At 39.7% G+C, this 20056-nt stretch overlaps 2 protein-coding genes across 2 annotated transcripts; both read left to right on the forward strand.

Annotated features, from left to right (window-relative positions):
* Nucleotides 1-7515: 7515 nt before the first annotated feature.
* On the forward strand, nucleotides 7516-8955 carry LOC115797377 (uncharacterized). The gene is made up of 5 exons (XM_030753943.1): nucleotides 7516-7567; nucleotides 7673-8377; nucleotides 8465-8590; nucleotides 8678-8721; nucleotides 8836-8955. The coding sequence occupies exons 1-5, from the start codon at nucleotides 7516-7518 to the stop codon at nucleotides 8953-8955; spliced, it is 1047 nt and encodes a 348-aa protein (XP_030609803.1).
* Nucleotides 8956-13690: 4735 nt separating this feature from the next.
* LOC115797592 (uncharacterized) lies at nucleotides 13691-15144 on the forward strand. Its single transcript, XM_030754191.1, has 5 exons — nucleotides 13691-13745; nucleotides 13864-14562; nucleotides 14662-14784; nucleotides 14878-14912; nucleotides 15028-15144. The coding sequence occupies exons 1-5, from the start codon at nucleotides 13691-13693 to the stop codon at nucleotides 15142-15144; spliced, it is 1029 nt and encodes a 342-aa protein (XP_030610051.1).
* Nucleotides 15145-20056: the final 4912 nt, after the last annotated feature.

Genomic DNA, 20056 nt, shown 5'->3' on the forward strand with positions numbered 1-20056 from the left:
CTCAGTACAACATGGAAACTCCTGTCTGGCATCATAGTAGCTAAAATGAGTAGGCATGTGGCACAATACATGAGCAGTGCCCATAAAGGAATAGGCAGAGATACCAGGGGAGCAAAATACCAGCTACTGGTAGATAGAGCAGTGATTCGAGACAGTAAGACCAGACTGCCCAACCTGTGCACTGCCTAGATTGACTACAAGAAAGCCTATGACTCTATGCCACACACATGAATCCTGGAATGCCTAGAACTATATAAGATCAACAGGACCCTCAGAGCCTTCATCAACAACTCAATGGGAATGTAGAGAAACACACTAGAGGCCAACGTCTAGCCAATCGCACAAGTCAACATCGCGTGCGGGATTTACCAAGGAGCTGCTCTGTCCCCACTGCTGTTCTGAATAGGCCTGAATCTCCTCAGCCAGATTATTGACAAGACTGGCTACGGATACTGACTACGAAATGGAGAGAATATCAGCCACCTCCTCTACATGGATGACATCAAGCTGTATGCCAGGAGTGAACGAGATATGATTCACTGATCCACACCACTAGGATCTACAGCAATGATATCGGAATGTCATTGGGACAGGAGAAGTGTAGTCAGATGGTAACTAAGAGAGGAAAAGTAGTCAGAACTGAGGGGATTACACTATGAGAAGGCAACATTGCAGACACTGAAAACAGCTACAAGTACCTTGGACTCTCACAGGCAAATGAGAACCATGAAGAGGCCGTTAGGAAAGCTGCAACCTCCAAGTACCTACAGAGAGTAAGGCCTAAGGAGTCAGCTGAATGTGTGACGGTCCTCCCACTATCAGAGGTCTGGCCTAGACTTCTTTGATAATTGGCTGGCATGGGAGGATCGTTAGTTAATGCAGCTCACCTGTCTTCCAGACTATGAAAGTTGGCCCAGTTGAGCTGCTCACGGGCTTCCACTTCATCTTGCGTCAACCCTGCCTATGTTTCTCTCTTTTTGGTCTAGGGCAGAGGTGCCCACACTTTTTCAGCTTGCGAGCTACTTAAAAGATGACCAAGCCAAAAGGATCTACCCACAATAAAAATGCAAAACGCACATTTATTTTATATTATTTAAATCATTATTATTGCATATTATATGCTTTTGGGATAAAGTATATTTTCATTGAATTTAAATTTCATCTATAACACATGTTAGTTTGTCTTGCATAAGTGCATTAACCCACATTGCACAATTCAACTGTGTACATTCATTTTTCTTACCTTACTCCAATGAGGAAAGTCAATGTCATAGTTTTTGTGGACAGTCCAAAAATGACGCTCTATCTTTCCTTTCTTTGGAATAGCAATGGTGCTCTGACAGATGAGGCAAATGCACTTCGAATATGACACTGTGAAAAAAAAATCCTCCTCCCATTCCGTATGGAAGTGGTAAGTTTTGGGTTTCTTATTTGGACCGGCTACGGAACTCATTTTTATACCCTTTCCTTTCCTTTTTCAGTTTTGTTTAAAACAAACTGGAGACTAGCTTTGAGACACGGCAGTTTGCTAAAGTGGTTAAAGCAAAGCTAGCATGGTTAAATGCACATGCATAGGGTGGTAACGAAAGAGATGGATGATAGTTTATCGTCCATCTTCTACTTCTTTTAATGCCGTGTGATCTACATTTTTTTCCCAACTTCACTGGGAGTTCCGTGCGATCTACCTGAACTCCTCTTGCGATTGACCAGTAGATCACGATCGACGTATTGGGCACTGCTTGTCTAGGGTTAATAAATAACCTTTTTATTTAACTAAAACTCTTGTGTGGACTCCCTCTTTGTCACTTACGCTGAGCCAGTTCATGACAAATGGGAAGAACAAGATCCAGGCAATGAACACCTACGCCCTACCAGTTGTTAGATACCCTGCTGGGATAATAAGCTGGCATAAGGAGGAGATAGAAGCCAAGACAAGAAAGCTTCTTACCATGCATGGAGGATTTCACCCTAAATCCAGCACCCTGAGACTGTGCGCTAAGCAAAAGGAAGGAGGTCGAGGACTAATGAGTGTCAGAACCATTATCCTAGACCAGGGTTATTATAGTTAACGAAAACGAACGAAATAACGAAAACTGAAATTGAAAAAACATTGTCGTTAACTGAAATAAATAAAAACTATAATTAAAAGGAAAAAACGATAACTAATTAAAACTGAATTGTGAGTTTACAAAACTAACTAAAACTAACTGAAATTATCGATAAGCTGACTTTCATTTACTTGTTTTGTTTTTTTTTTAAGCCTTGTGGATTGATATGAAATCATTTTTTCCGCTCTCCGAGTTTAAGCTGGGAGCGCCACAGGACAGCTGTGTGTGTGAGTGCGCATGTGCGTGCGCTCACCGCGCTGGTCCGCAAAGTAATGGCTGCGGTCTGCCGAGAAAGCGGCAGAGTCCCGTATGGAGGTTCTTTGAGTACAAACACCTGCACACGACCACAAGGTAATTAACACACACAATCCAGCTACACAAGCATAAATGTGGACATGAGGTCGGACACTTCTGTAGGTTGTGTACAGAGGCTGCAAAGACCCTGCAGGTTTAATTAGCAGCATCTAACCAAGCTAGCTCCAAAACAGAAGCAGCTTCAGGTGGTGAGAACATCAGGATGCAGCTGGATTTGAGCTTTGACTCCTTCAAAGAGTTTGTTTTTGTCAAACACCACATGTAGCTGTTGTTAATCTGCTGCACTGATGCTGAACTTTATTGTGGAGTTTATTGTAGAATTTATTGAGTTTGGGAGTTCATGTTTTTCTTTGTTTCTCCCTGTTGATGTTCATGTGTGTCCTTAATATTACACACATTTAGCATGTCTTGTGAACAGTTGGTTGTTGAATATATTTCTTTAAACTGTATCTTTTGTCAAGTTTTCATTACACAACAGTCACTTTTGCGCCTTGAATCTTGCACCTGATTAGGTATGAAAATACTAAAACTAATACTGAAACTAACTGAAACTAACTAAAACTAAGCATGAAACCAAAAATAAAAACTAATAAAAACGAGAAAATCCACTCTGAAAACTAATTAAAACTAACTGAATTAAAGAAAAAAAAGTAAAAACTAACTAAAACTAAACTATAATGTAAAATCCAAAACTATTATAACCCTGTCCTAGACAAAACAGCGAAGATCCATGAATACATCAGGAAGATGGCCACAAAGGATCATGTGCTTAGTGAGTACCTCAGGCAGCAGAAACCCGAGAAAGAAGAGGACGAAGAACAGAAACCATCATGGAAGGACAGGCCTCTGCACAATGTACCACTGGCCGATAGAAGAAGTGGCTGACATAGAAAAATCCTACCAATGGCTGGACAAAGCTGGACTGACAGACAGCACAGAGGCACTAATCATGGCAGCACAGGAACAAGCTCTAAGCACAAGATCGATAGAGGCTCGGGCGTACCACACCAGGCAAAACCCCAGGTGCAGGCTGTGCAGAGATGCCCGTGAGACAATCCAGCACATAACAGCAGGGTGCAAGATGCTAGCAGGCAAGGCATACATGGAACACCATAACCAAGTGGCTGGCATAGTATACGGTAACATCTGTGCCGAGTATGACCTGGAAGTCCCAATGCCAAAATGGGATACGTCCCCAAGGGTGGTTGAGAATGACCAAGCTAAGATCCTGTGGGACTTCCAGATACAGACAGATAAACATGTGATGGCTAACCAACCGGACACCATAGTGGTGGACAAACAAAAGAAGAAGGTCGTGGTGATAGACGTTGCAATACCAAGTGACGACAACATCAAGAAGAAGGAACACGAGAAGCTTGACAAATACCAAGGGCTCCGAGAGGAGCTGGACAAGATGTGAAAGATGAAGGTAACAGTGGTCCCTGTGGTAATCGGAACACTCAGGGCAGTGACCCCCAAATTGGGAGAGTGGCTCCAGTAGATTCCTGGAACAACATCTGAGATCTCTGTCCAGAAGAGCGCAATACTGGGAACAGCTAAGATACTGCGCAGGACCCTCAAGCTCCCAGGCCTCTGGTAGAGGACCCGAGCTTGGAGGAAATAAAGACTGCCCGTAGGGGTGAGCTGGGATTTTATATATATATATATATATATATATATATATATATATATATATATATATATATATATATATATATATATTAGGGGTGGGACTCGATTAAAAAAATTAATCGAATTAATTACAAGCTTTGTAATTAATTAATCGAAATTAATCGCATTTTAATCACATTTAAATATTTAACATGATAAATATTAATTTAAGTTTGGTTGATAAATGAATCAATATACATAAGCTTAAACTTCAAAATTTTGTTTATTTTCCCACCAGTCTACTACACAGACCAATGAAGGGTGGAAGTGCTCCTGTGATAAGCAACCTCCTGAAATTAAAGCTAAGCATCATAACTGGATAGTTTTAGTCAACATTAATGTCTCACTTAATATAGCTGGAAATTAATCATTCGCTCAGCTGTATTCCTTGATGTAGAAATGTGTCATGCTTGTTTTAACAGCTTATTTAGAAAAAAATAATTAAAATTAAACCACAAAAAGGAGCAAATGTTCGTTCTCCGTTTAACCAGCTGCTTTTCCACAGCTGTGCTTTGCATTCACTTTGCTGGGCAACATGAGCTTTGCAGAGGTGAGGGCAGGCGATACTGATATGAATGCTAGCCATGCTCACTTCCGGCCTTTGTGGTCTTCGTGGACTGTGAAGGACCCGGTCTACGTGGGCTGGGTCCTTCGAACCATAGACATATATACATAGTATATACAGACATAGTATATATGTCTATGCTTCGAACGATGCGGCCCCTGAATTTGGACATTGTGTGTCGATATAATCTGTATGCCTGGAACTCGTGCACTGAGAAACGTTCCAGAGTGCAAAGTGTGATTAAAATGCGTTAAAAATTTTAATTCGTTATTTTCCCTGTAATTAATTAATCGAAATTAACGCGTTAAAAGTCCCACCCCTAATAAATATATATCAGTGTTGTAGTCAAGACCACCTAACCTGAGACCAAGTCAAGCCCAAGACCAGAGTATATCAAGACCAAGACAAGACCAAGACTTTTAGGGTTTGAGACCAAGTACGAGGGAGGGCGAGACCAGTACCCAGTACATGACTCAATAAAAGTGAAACATGATGAAAATAACTTCTCAAGTTGATCTGAAAGATCCACATTCCCATAAAATCAGAGATATTAAACACTCAGAGCTGAAATAAATGTAACCATCTTTATTTAATACTCCTGGATGACTTCCATCATTTATCACAGAATGTAAAACAATTATTCCCAGTTCATCACAATAGTTTTTACTTTTCTCTGCCTTTCATAAACAATACATAACATTATGTTGTTTTTAAACCAACAACAATCTTTGTAAAAATTGGTGCTATTTCAAAACCACATACCTAAAAGTGTAAAACTGAAAAAATGGCAAACGATCATCAACAGTAAGAACTAAAGCCACAAGTTTCTCTCTTATACAGATTAAAGCTGCAGTATGTAACTTTTACAAAAAAAATCTGGTTTTTACATATTTGCTAAAACTGTCACCGTGTCGCAGTGGTGTTGTGTGAGACAGATGATCTGTGCGCAGTGATGGCATAGATACCTTAAAAAAGTAATCTGATTACTGATTACACCTTTTAAAAGTAACTTAGTTACTTTACTGTTTACTTAATTTTAGAAGTAGCTAAGATTACCAAGATTACCAGGGATATTTGTTGCACAGAAGCGTCTTGCATGCTGCCCCATACTTGAGCTGCTGTGACACTAAAGATACTAAACCTAGAGTTGCCTCCAATGCATCCATCCAAATAGAGAGTGTGTGGTCAAACATTTGAAAGTGTTTAGCCATTGATAAAAGTGTTGTATTTTCAATAAGGAGATATCATTAGGAAGAGTTGAATACGATTTGTCGATATACATAATTCAATTAAGCCGTTTGGTGATTAGACTTCGATGGCCCATTGAAGCATAACTGAATCCCAGTGATGATAGGAGTAAGGGCAGGACTACCCAGAGTCTAGACACCGGTGGTGGTGAAGATATAGATGGAGGCTTGGATGGCACATTCAGTGGCATCCAAGATGGGGAGAAGGTGGGTTGCACAAATGAATCTGCAAGGAAGACTGATAAATAAGTAGTGAGCTTTAAAGTATGCAGCCTGGAGACTGACTTGAAGAAGGCGAGCAGAAAGATGATTGGACAGGAGCAATGATGTCAGCTTTGAGTTCGACAGCATGATAAAGCAGAAATGATGTAAAGTAAGAGGTAGCAGCCAAATATCCAGTAAAAATGCTTCCAATAATTTGACTTGTAGTTAAAGATTTGTCAGAAAGACTAGAAAACTGCTACTGTATACCCTTGCAAGTACATCACATTGCAAAAATACTGAGAACACGATACATCTGTTGAGAGATATAAAATATGATATACATATGAAATCATAAAATCATCCATCCATCTTCTTAATTGGTTCACAGGGTGGGACATGCAGGTTTAAGAAGAACACTCAAACTGCAAACAAAAATGACAACAGGTCACAGAGACTTGTGAAAAAAGTCTGATGGCAGCATTATTCCTGCCCTTGTTGTACAGGAACAAACAGTTATGACAGGGTCACAGTGTATGCACTCTGTCAAACACAATGCCTTTTATCACCTTTCTGTTTAGACGAGTCAGTGCAACGGCCTCTGTGGTTTTCAGCAGGATGTGTGCTCACACATACCTCACAATCTACGGACCACTCGCTGTAAATGCGTAGTTTTCAGCAGGTCATGTTTATTCATCTCAGAATACTCCTTTGATCTGGAATGCAAAACAATTATTGAAGACAATATTTCACAGTGATTATTGAAACAGCAGTAGAGTACCGAGGAATATAACCTGACAAAGATACTGAAAACTGGGTAAAAACAATTACAAATAAAAAATGTAACATTTCATTTATGCAACATAAGATCTGCACTGTTATATGGATCCTGAATGTTAAACACCAAAATCCTACATGCATGCATCCATGCAGATAAAACCCATTATCTGGACCTGCATGCTGCTGTTTTCTGGTTTAACTTTTTATCCTCAACACTGGGCTCACTGCCAGAGTCAATATTCTACATGGTCACATTAATATTCTAGACATTATTTTTAATTTAGCACTAAATATTCTGTAAATGAGAATCAAATTTTACAATGAAAACTCAAAACTTATCAAAATATTGATGATAAAAGGACTCGGCTTTGAGTTTGATGCACTTTATTTGTCACGTTTAGTGTAGACCTAACTCCGTTTTCAATAGTTTTAGATCTGATTCCAATATACATATCTGACCATGCATATCATATTGCATTTTCCGCTACAGGCTGCAGTGAACATGTGATCATGTTTTCCATACAGTAGATTCTGTGTCACCTCTGGCTGGCCAATCAAACACATTCTTGTGTCTCAAAAAGTGGAGCAGCTATCAGTAACCTTCATTTAACACGAGAATCTGACCACAATGGTGTCTTCACTGTCTTTCTGCATTTTGTGCGTCTTCTTGGGAGAAATGGGTAAGTTCCATTACCATGAATTCTCTTTTTACTCTTTTCCAGTGTATTGTCAGATTATTACAATGTATTGAATCTACATTTGCTTTTTCTTCAATTCCACTACAGCTCAGAGAACAGATTCACAAATGTTCTCGTCTGTTCCTCAAGAGACACGTTTCATATCAGCTGAAGTTGGTGGAAAGGTGACATTAAAATGTTTCCATCATGCTCATATTACTGCAAGAGTTTTCTGGTATAAGCACACACTGGGACAGAAACCAAAGTCAGTCTCTTTATTCTTCAAATATAATTCGAACAACTCTTTTGATGATGAGTTCAGGAACAATCCACGCTTCACGCTGGATACAGAAAATGGCAAAAATCATTTGACAATCAGAGATTTGCGTATTTCAGACTCAGCTACTTATTACTGTATTCAGTATTTATACACATTAACATTTTTAGAGAACATCATCATCAGTGTAAAAGGTTCAGGTGTGAACATCAAAACTGTGGTTGAGCAGCCCACATCTGAGACCCTCCAGCCAGGAGGCTCAGTGACTCTGAACTGTACAGTTCACACTGGGACCTGTGATGGAGAACACAGTGTTTACTGGTTCAAACGCTCCAGCGAATCCCATCCAGGACTCATTTACACCCATGCAGGCAGGAATGATCAGTGTGAGAGGAAACCTGGCACACAAACAAACACCTGTGTCTACAACCTGCCGATGAATAACCTGAATGTTTCTCATGCTGGGACCTACTACTGTGCTGTTGCCTCATGTGGACACATACTGTTTGGAAACGGGACCAAACTGGACTTTAAAGGTGAGTTTGTACAATTTGCTCATTTAATCAGCAGTTAAATATGTAGAAAAAAGCTAAAAGTGCTGTTTCTGGTGTCTGGATTTGCAGGCGTGGTTGATTGTCTGGGCTTGGTCTGTTTCTTGAGTGGAGCTCTGACCTTCAGCACTATCCTGAGTGTTTTACTGGGTTACTTACTGTACAAGATAAACAGGAGAAACAGATACCAATCTACAGGTAACCTGTATCCTTTAGATAACCGCTGGACTGGTGTCAGCAACATTTGGCTTTTCAACTAAATAAACTTCCTTGTTTTACAAACAGAATCTCAAGTAAGATTTTCAGGCCCCACAGCAACAAGATCACAGGTAAAAATTTTTCTATTAACTCTCAAATTGCTGTTCACCAAACTTTTTACAGTTATCTTGAGGTTTTGGTTGAATCTAAGATCATATTCTGATCTACTTTGTACACACTGACAGGGTTACCAGGATGCTGACAGCCTTCATTATGCAGCTTTAAGTGTCAACATCCCCAAGAGATCAAGAACACAGAGGAACAACACAGAAAATGAATGTGTTTACTCAGGTGTAAATAAATAAAGACGGACATTTGCAAATGACGTGGTCATTTCTTTCCGTTTGTGTCTTCTAATGCTATCTCTTTACAGAAACTTTTTATTTCTCTGGGTAAGATTTTAATGATACACATTTAGGAACTTCTGCTTCACTTTTGGCTGCAGGCGTGTGTGTTGTTCTGTATGTAAACACAATGGCTTGAAAAGTTTTGAATGAATTCTGAAAAAACTTTATTCACTAGTGGGCCATTAACAACCCATTAAAATTTGTCTTACACACATCAACGTGACCCTAATTATTTGTCAAAAATTGACAAGTCTTAAAATTTAGAAACAATGATTATTACAAGTGTGCTAAATACATTCATGTCACATTTGGCCGCTGACCTCTCCTTCAAGGTCAATAGATTTATTTGAAGGTTAAAGTGATTATAATGCCATATAAAATATTAAGAATTTTGTTTGTTACTGCTATTTTTTTGTATTGACAACATATAGGGAATATTATATGGGTATTCTAAATATCACGTTACTTTGGACTTCTGGCCTCTTCTTCGAGATCAAAAAGGTCAAACGTTGATTAGGTAAAACAAAAGATTTTTTGCTCATATTGGCAATAATTAGGAAATGATACTAGTATATGAGGAATCTAAACATCACATTATAATCTGCATTCAAATAGAAGTCAGAAGCCACATTTGACTTCTGATCTGACTTTTACATTTCACACTGGCTTTTCTTTGAAGAGTGGGGCTTGTTTATATCATAACGATTTCTACATAATTAGGGGCATATTTATTAATAATCAAATGAATCTATTTCAGCCACACAACTCACATTTTAACTGATTGATTTGTTACAGCAGCAGAATACAGTCAGAGGCTGCATATCCATCACTCCCCACAAATATGATATACTTGAAATTGCAGAATGGTGAGTAAGCATGTCACCAGAGCCTACAGGTGGATACTAAGATAGTGGCAGTATTGAAACTACAAACAGTGATGCAACAGCGGCACAGACATGTCAGAGGAGGAATGGAAACTCTTCAGCTTAAATAGATCAGTTTTGGTGGTGGTGGGGGTGTTTAGTCTGTTGCCTGCTTGAAATAGGTCAAAGGCTTCAGAACAAATGCACCTCACCTCATCTATCTACAAATAACAGTAAATAATAACAGTAAGAAAAACATTACATTTAGCATAACTCAGTTGAAATTCAGACTAAAACTTATGTAATGCAAGAGATCCTCAAAAGATCCAATAAAGGCCAGCTTAAGGATCCACTCTTGCATGAGTCCATCAGGGTCATGATGTCAAATTTTCATGCTGATTATATTAAATGTGTAATAACTGATTGACGATGTTGACTCTTGCATTGAATAGCAATGTAAGAAAACTCTGATAATATTAACAAGATAAAAAACAGCCTTTTTGAAACAGTGTGTCATGAATTGGGCAGAGAAGGACTTGCTCATGGGATACTGAGTTGAGAAAAACAGTTTTTATTATGGGCGCGCACACACACACACACACACACACACACACACTTCCTAGTACAAACATCTTCTGGGGACAAGGATTAGAGCAAGGAATAGCACAAGGATTTGATCACAGCGCTGGAGCCTGAGTACTGCACCTTACGGATACAATGAGCTGGCAGCAACTGAGGAGCATCATCAGTCTTACATAGTCTCCCTGATGAGCCGCCATCTATGACAAGTGTGCCAATCAGATGCCCGAACCACCTCAACTGGCTCCTTCTGATGTAAAGCAGAACTACTTTTGAGCCCCTCCCAAATGGCTGTGCTCCTCACCCTATGTCTAAGGGAGAGGCCAGCCACCCTTCAGAGGAAGCTCATATCTGCCGCTTGTATTCGCAGTCTCATTCTTTCGGTCACTATGTATAGGTGATGGTAGGGACGTAGCTCGACCAGTAAATCAACAGCTTTGCTTTCACGCTCAGCTCCCTCTTTACCATGATAGACCAGTGCAGCGTCCACATCAGACGCAGCCCCAAGCTGTCTGTCCCATTCGCTTCTCCTGCCACTCGTGAACAAGACCCCGAGATACTTGAACTCTTCCACCTGGGGCAGCACTCATCCCTGGCCCAGAATGGGCACTCCACCTTTTTCTGTCTGAGGACCATGGCCTCAGACTTAGAGGTGGTAATGCTCATGCCAGCCGCTTCACACTCAGCTGTGAACCGTTTCACAGACAACAGGACTGCATCACCTGCAAAAAGCAGATTTGAGATTCTGAGACAAGCAAGGCTGAAGTCTTCCTCCACTTGGCTACGCCTAGAAATTCTGTCCATAAAAATTATGAACAGAATCGGTGACAGAGGGCAGCCCTGGCAAATTTCTTTCTTTTTTTTTTTTATTTGCATTTTTGGCCACAGCGGCTTTTATTGACATTAGAGAGAGACAGGAAATGGGCGAAAGATACAGGGGAAGACACGCAGGCAAACTGGCAATGTGCCGGGATGCAAACCCACGCCGCCCGCACCACAATGCGGCATATGTATATGGTCGCCGGCTTCACCACTATGCCACCCAGGCGCCCAACCCTGGCAAATTTCAACACCCACAAGAAACGAGTTCGACTTACTGCCAAGCTCTTGCTGTGGTTGTAGAGGACACTTAAAGCCCACAACATTGGGCCAAAGACCCTATACTCCTGTAGCACCTCCCACAGGATACCCTGAGGGATGCGATCAAATGCCTTATCCAAGTCCAAAGTATCCTTGGGCAAAATACCGTACCCCAAGTTGCTCTCTGACTCAAGCGTTGGAGTATGAATGCGTGTGAATGTTAGACAATAAAACGCATTTAGCTCAGATTCATATGGAAGTTCTTGAAAGAATGGGTGAATGCAAACATGTTATTGAGTACTCAATTAGAGTTGAAAAGCAGTATATAAGAACTATTTATTTATTTAAATACACTTTAGAGGATGAAAATCTTGTCTGATGTTCTGCAAACAGGACGAAAACCGCATTGTTCCTCTTGAATCCGAATGGACGAACCTGCCTTTCCACCCTGGCATAGAGCTTACCTTGGAGGCCCCAGTAACCCGTATCCCAGGCAGGGTAAACAGTTGCCTTGGTGATGCTTCCATAGGGGTCTTCTGAATCACTCTTTGTCTGGCCCCTCACCCAGGACCAATTTGCCATGGGAGACCCTAGCAGGGGGACAAGACCCCAGACATAGTTCCTGACAGCAGTGGGACACACGGACCCCTCCACCATGATAAGGTGGTGATTCACAGACTGAAAAGTTAAAACAATAAATAAATAAAATAGTTTTTCTAATATAATGCTTCCCTTGAGTACTTAAGTGCTCAAAGAGCTTCATGCAACATTCCTCATTCATACAAGCACTTCAGTATTTTGCCCTTGGCTACTTTGGCATGTCGAGTGGAATATCCTAGGATTGAACCATCAACCTTCTGATTAATAAATTACTGGTCTACCAACTGGGCTATAACAACAGTAGCCACAGACACGACCATGTAACACAGAAAGCCACAGGTAGGAGCGCTAATTTTGGAAACATAGATAGAGTTCGTATTTCAGGGCCTGCAAAAAACAATGTTGGACATGTTGGGTTTAGCCCACCAGAGCGGTACCATATTTTGGCACTTGATGCCAGGCCACGAGAAATTTAGTGGTCAGATAAGAACCAGCAACTTCTTTTTGAATGCAAATATATACATTTTTTTTTATTAATGGTAAACCAGACTTAAAATTTTCTTTTGACCACAGCTATTGTTGACCATTTTTAATGACCAATTGTGTTTGATCAGATTCTGGCTGGCCATATGGAGAACAAAATAAGGAATGCATTTAACAAAAGGCAATCATGAAACCACTTTTAAATCACTGTTAAATGTAGCTTTGATCTTTGACTGAAATTATACTGTAACCAGAAGTGCCCAAAGGTTGGGCCTTGACCTTGGGTTAGCTCATTCATGATGCATGAGGCACTGCTAGCCCTGCTGTTACTGTCAGCCTTTCAATCATTACTTAGACATACCCAGCTCTATGGTTTGCTCTTTTCTTTCTTCCTCTTTAAACAGTAGGTCGTGGTTTTTGGGAGGATGTTTGGGTGTTAAACTGGCCACAAATACAGTACATGCTACGTGAGAGAAATACAAGCCAATACAAGCAATTCTAAAGTAGATAGCTAATAAAACATTTTAACATAAAGAATGAGGGTACTGAAAGTTCAAAGGCCTGCCCAAAGTAACCATATAACCTTTGCTTTAACTCACTTCTACAATCAAAGTGAGTGGACATTCATTTGTGATTTTCACAGCACCAAAAAAGTGCATGCAGACCTAATTACTGTCTGCGTGCTCTGGACAGCATGAGTGTGTCAGTTATACTAACACACAAGGATCAGCATCATATCCACATCTAGCAAGTGGCTGTTACCTTACTGTGTCTGTTTGTGACAGCTGCTGAGTCTGTTAATGATGAGCAGGAATGAGCTCCACTGTATGTCCTCCCTTGTGTGTAAACTCTATATAATGATCAGTTTCAGACTGAAAATGTGAGACATGCATGACACAACCATTATTGACCTGTCACTATGTGATTCTGTTCACGGAAACAAACCTCTGTGTAAAATGTCAGGGAAGACACATTTCATACAGGGGGCAGATCACATGACTTTACAATGGCCAATCAAAAACAGTCTTGTCTCTAAAGAGTGGAAAAAAGTCAAGGTTCTTTTCATTTAACACAGAGGTCTGAGCACGATGACACCTCCCAGGTTTGTTTTGTGTCTGGCATATCTGACCTTGGCAAATATAGGTGAGTTATGATTTTTTTTTTGTTCCAACATTAGTAATGACTACTTATTACATACATTTGTTAATGAACTGTTTCCCTTTAAATTAATGCTGTGTTTGCTTTGTCTCATTCCCGTCAGTTCGGTTGAGTAATCAGAATTTCTCTGCATCTCATCAGCAAGAGAGACATTTTGTATCAGCTAATGTTGGTGAGAGTGTGACTTTACAATGTTTCTATGAAGCCAACGATGCAACGAGGTTCTACTGGTACAAGCAAAGTCTGGGACAGAAACCACAGCTCATCTCTACTCAGTATGTATTTAAAGAAAATGGCACTTTTCATGGTGAATTCAAGAATAATCCACGCTTCAGCCTGGATTCAAAAACAGGGACAAACCACTTGCATATAACAGACTTGCAAATCTCAGATGCAGGTAATTACTACTGTGCAAGACGGGTTTCGTTAATCCTGGAATTTGCAGAAGGTACTACAGTCAGTGTAAAAGGTTCAGTTTTAAACATCAAAGCTTTAGTCCATCAGTCTGCATCTGACACCATCCAGCCAGGAGCCTCTGTGACTCTGGACTGTACAGTACACACTGGGACCTGTGATGGAGAACACAGTGTTTACTGGTTTAAAGACTCTGAAGAATCTTTCCCAGGACTCATTTACACCCATGGAGGTTGGAATGATCAGTGTGAGAGAAAACCTAACAAACAATCATACAACTGCACCTACAACTTGCCAATGAACGTATCTCATGCTGGGACCTACTACTGCGCTGTTGCCTCATGTGGACTCATACTGTTCGGAGAAGGAACAACTCTGAAATTCAGGGGTAAGGAACTTTATTGCAGCTAATGCACTTAATATTCTTCTCATCAAGCGTAAAAGAATGTAGAAAACATTTGAAAACTGGAATTCTGGCTCTTTACAGAAGAGATTCAATCTCATTTTGTGGTGTATATCTTGATTGGAGCACTGGCTTTCTTTTCCACCATCATTGCTTTTCTGATTTTTCTTCTCTTCAAGATGAGTAAAAGAAAAAGCTTCCAGTCAGGTATGGGCCATAGATACTATTTATTTCTGACAGCTTTCATTCACTGATGTAGGTTTTTCAGTAAGATTCCTGTTTCATGTGTTTCACATTCAGAGCCTCAAGCAAACGTTTCTGCTCCCTCTGCAGAGGTACGTCTCATCTGAATTAAAATAACATGAATGAACATTTTTAGTGCACATCACTTTTTAAGTAATTGCCATGTTTGATAAACCTTTCTTGTTTTTTTTTTTTTTTTTGTACCAGCATGTCCATGATGCAAACAACCTCCACTATGCTTCCATAAATGTTAACAAACCCAGCAGGTCAAAGACACAGAGGAACAGCAAGAGTGAATGTGTTTACTCCAGCGTGAAGCAGTAGGACTTGGTTACAATTCAGTTCAGTAAGATGGATCTTTTTGGAGACAAAGAAAGTAATAAGACTGAAGAAGACTTCAACTGTTCTGGATATGATGAAACCCTCATGATAACTGTGTTTTCTATCTACAACAGTGCACAATTTACCTGTCATTGAACGGTCCATACAATAACTATGAAATACCAATCAGTGACACTTACTGTTTGTCTGCTGTGTGTGTTTTTCTAATTACCTTTTATTTAAAAGTTTGTTTAGCTTTATACTTCACTGTTCTGTTTTTTTTTTTTCAAACCAACTGTAATGCTGTGTGAATTGTGAATTTTTGTGTTTATGGTTTGTGAGATAATAAAGTTGAAACAGGGCTATTTTTTGAAGATTTGCACAATGTTATGTGCTTTTTAAAATTTATGATAGTGGTACATTTGATTTTGTTGCTGTAGTGGTTTTTGTGTTCACTGGATAACGTATGTCCTATTCTATGCTTTTGATTGACACTCATTGTTTAAATTATTTATCTGAGCTTGGTGAGCTGAGACAGCTGTTGGGAAAGGTCAAACTATTCTGAGTTTGCATTTACGTTAGAAAAAGAATGAAGCAGAGGTTCAACATAATAATATGGTTACAGTAACCCTGAAGGCTGGCTTGGCTCACCTGGCTTCTTGATTTGTAGCTATTTTAGTGCAGTGAGCTCTGTGGTAATAAGTGAATGAGTGCACTCATATACTGTCAAAACAAGACAAAACATTTCTAAACACTGAAGCCCTTTAGCAGGAACATGTACTGAAAGTAATATTGCTACTAACATGAAATACTACTGGAAAACTTCCCACATTGTTTTAATATCCTTTTAGCAGTGTTTTAAAAATATCTTCTACTTCTACATTAAATTTTATATTAGGTTTTTGACTGATCCCTTGATATTGCAATGTTAGCTGGGTCCAAAAATAATCACAGTATTTAACACAGTATTATATTGTAAAATATGTGTTTTACAGGTAAATCCTGTTAGTAATGGATTGCATTTTTTTTAAAGAGGAGAAATGTAGTTGGTTGTAAAATACAACACATCACATATCAAACCAAATCATTATCTAGTTTACAACAACAAAGCCAAAATGCATGAGATTTTAGGAGCTTGTTAGAACGGGGGTGGGCAATTCCAGGCCTCGAGGGCCGGTGTCCTGCAGGTTTTAGATGTGTCCCTCATCCAACACACCTGAATCAAATGGCTGAATTACCTCCTCAGTGTGCAGTCAAATTCTCCAGAGTCCTGCTAATGACTTCTATATGTGATTCAGGTGTGTTGGATCAGGAACACATCTAAAACATGCAGGACACCGGCCCTCGAGGCCTGGAGTTGCCCACCCCTGTTGTAGAACCTTCTTTTGGATGCAGTATGTCATGGCTCCTGTTAACCACACCTTGTGCTTCAGGGGTGGGACCCACTCCAGCTCCTGCCAGCTGTGGTACTCACCTGCACTCCATCAGCCAATTCTCTGATCCCTTCGTAAGGAGAAGACAGGCCTACAGTACAGTCACTACATCCAGTTAGTGTTGTGCCTCTCTGTGTGTGCCTACTCTAACAGCCTTTCCCACTGATGATTTATTTTCTCCTCTCTGTACAGAGTGCTGAGCGTGCGGCTTAACGGTGGAAAGAAGTGCACTTTGGGGATCAGTTGTCCCGCTCAAGAGGCAGCTACCTGAATAACCCTTTATTATTACCTGCAAATAAATCTGTTTGTCTTCTTCAGTCTGCTGTTGAGTCTCATCCCTGATGCAATCATGACACAGTAACTAATCAATTGCTGTCCGTGTGACTTCATCAGTCTCGCATCGTTGTGTGGAGGAATTTGTGGCCCACTCTTTTTCACAACCTTCCTTCACTGAGGTTTGTGGGTATTCGTTTATGCACTGCTCTCTTAAAGTCACGCCACAGCATCGCAGTCTGGTTGAGGTCTGGGCTTTGAGCGGCTCACTGCAACACACTGATTTTCTTTTTCTGCCACTCTGTTGAAGATCTGCTGCTGTGATCACTGTCCTGTTACATACTTGACTCTAGAATACTTTGGTTTGGTGTTTGTGCTGATTTACTGTGTTTGGTTTTTGCCAAACTTGGCTCTGCACATTATGGTATTGCTTTGGCCCAAGAAGGATGCCACAAGAGATCGAACTTTTCATGGGAGTGACGACTGTTAAATAAACAAATAAATAAATCACAGTCAATTACAAAACAGACAAGAAAAAGATGAAAACAGGTAGAAGACAAGGAGCACATGATCTGTCAGCCCGAGATGAGACACTCACTGCAATACCAAAAAGTGATACTGTAAGTGATGACATCCATCAATGAGAGAAGTCATTTTTAATGAAAGATAAGCTCATTTAACATGAGATAAGAGATACTGGAATATGTTTATATTAAAAAAGGTTAAAGCCAACACATATATATTTTTTTTCTTTTCATGCATTTTAAAATTGTACTTCTGAGTAAGTTGTGGCTTATGGTGTGTTGGAAACCTGTAAATTATTATTAATTATTATTAAATCCTTAAACAGGTAGTCTCATTGAGATCAAGTTCTCGTTTCCAAGAGAGATCTGTGTACAAAACATAATAAAGGGAACATTAAACATTTTATAATGTACACATGACATTACACTACATTAATTGTACACACTAATTAGTAAAAACATATACAAGAGTAGTTACATATAGACAAATACAACCTTTTAAAATGATTCAATGAAATCTAAGAATGCAGTTTCATAGGTTTCTGCAGCTCGTTCCATTTGTAGAAACCAAAGTATTTGAATCCATTTTTCCCAAGATCAGTGTGAACAAGAGACACAGCTAATGTTAAAATGTCCTGCAACCTGACATTGTGAGTACTGTGTTAAGTTCAGTTACGGAGCAGAGGTAAGCAGGCAATCTTTGCATAAATAAATAAACATTACACAATGCTGCTTCCCACTTTTTCATAGAGTTACAGTGGTGAGTATGAAAAGAATTATCTGTAATAAATTGCAATACACGGTGATACACAGAATCACAGTGCATTAAATAATACCCAAAAGGCAATGATAATAATTATTAGTAGTACTAATAGTAGCAGTAGCAGCAGTTGTAGTCACTTCAATTCGATTCCATTTTATTCATATAGCTCCAAATAACAACAAACGGTCACTTCAAAGTATTTTATATTGTAGGTAAAGACCCTAAAATAATATCCTAGAATCAAAACGACCCCCTAAGACAGGGATCCTCAAATCCAGGCCTCGAGGTCCGGTGTCCTGCACCTTTCAGGTGTGTCTCTGCTTCAACACACCTGAGTCAAATACAGAAGTCATTAGCAGGACTCTGGAGAACTTGACTGCATACTGAGGAGGTAATTCAGCCATTTGATTCAGGTGCGTTGAATCAGGAAAACATCTAAAATCTGCAGGACACCAGACCTCGAGGCCTGGATTTGAGGATCCCTGCCCTATGAGCAAGCGCTTGGTGACAGTGGGAAGGAAAAACTCCCTTTTAGCTGGAAGAAACCTTCCAAAACCACAAGAGGACACCAGCACCATTTTTTGATCATACCTCTGATCAAAAGATTTAGCTTTGCTCTAGAAACAGTCCACCACGTTCACTGGTCCCTGTGAGATAGAACAAAGTCATTAATGCATTTGTTGTCTGTCTTCAGCTCCCAGCAACTATAAAGATTCATCCTACTGAGCCGTCCTTCTCACACCTGCTCCAAGTTGTTTCAATCAACTCAACAAGCATTTCTGAATTATGGACTTACCTGAAAAAAAAAACTTACCTTCTTACCACCCTCAGCACCTGGATTCTGCCTGCCAGGACTGTTCATTTTATTTTTTTGAGTTCATGATAGTGCTGAAACAGCACTACTGAAGGTTACAAAGGACGTCTTCATGACATCAGACAAAGGGCGTGCCTTTTTGTTCCTTCAGCTCAGTGTTCACATTTTACTACAAAGATTTGAATACACCATTACATAAAAGGAAATGTGCTGTATTTTTATACATTTTCATCTTGTGTTTCCTTTGATATTTTCCTCAATATCAAAACTTTTATTGTGTCTGAGTTTCCCCGTTTTTTGTTGTGGTTACTCACCTCCTGTTTTATTTTAATAGTTTATTTGTCCCTTGTAATTGCATTTGGTTTATGTCCCTATGTCTCATTAAGAGAATGAAGAAGCTGTTTTTATAGAGCAGCAAGCCAAACGAAGGTCTTCTAACTCAGTGAAACAGTATTTCCTCTTCATCTTATGGGTTATCTGCTTTAAAGAGCATCTTTGTGAGTTATACCAAGGAGTCAAACACCTCTGAGCTGAGGCTTTCTTTTATTGGAGGAGCCACAGCTGTATGCCATTAGTAAATGGACTAGTTCTTATATAGCGCTTTTCTACTCAAACTGAGCACTCAAAGCACTTATACAACACATTTGCATTCACCAATTCAAACCCATTCATACAAGCACCTCAATGTGTAACTAAGCTAAGTGCTTTTATTGTCTAACATTCAGAGGCATTCATACTCCAGCGCTTGCGTTGGAGAGCAACTAGGGGTTCAGTATCTTGCCCAATTAGTATCTTTCAATTAGTAGGTTACCTGCTCTACCTCCTGAGCTACAGTCACCCCCAAAATGATGTAAGGATGTAACTGTTAACAAAATGACTCTGTGGGAATAAGTTAAGGTAAAGGTTTCAGGACTTAAGTCACATTTCTTCTCCATTCTTATGATTTTTTTTTGCTGTTTTCCTGTGGAGGAGTTATTTTTACTACACACCTGAAAGTCACCAGATAGAGAAGAGGGAAACTGTTGGTGAAAACACTAAAATGAAAACAGGATTTTAGACTTCAACAGAAAAATGTGTACAGAGAGCTAATGGAACAATGATATTTGTA

This window comes from Archocentrus centrarchus, chromosome 18 (assembly GCF_007364275.1).
Source record: "Archocentrus centrarchus isolate MPI-CPG fArcCen1 chromosome 18, fArcCen1, whole genome shotgun sequence".
NCBI classification, from domain to species: domain Eukaryota; kingdom Metazoa; phylum Chordata; class Actinopteri; order Cichliformes; family Cichlidae; genus Archocentrus; species Archocentrus centrarchus.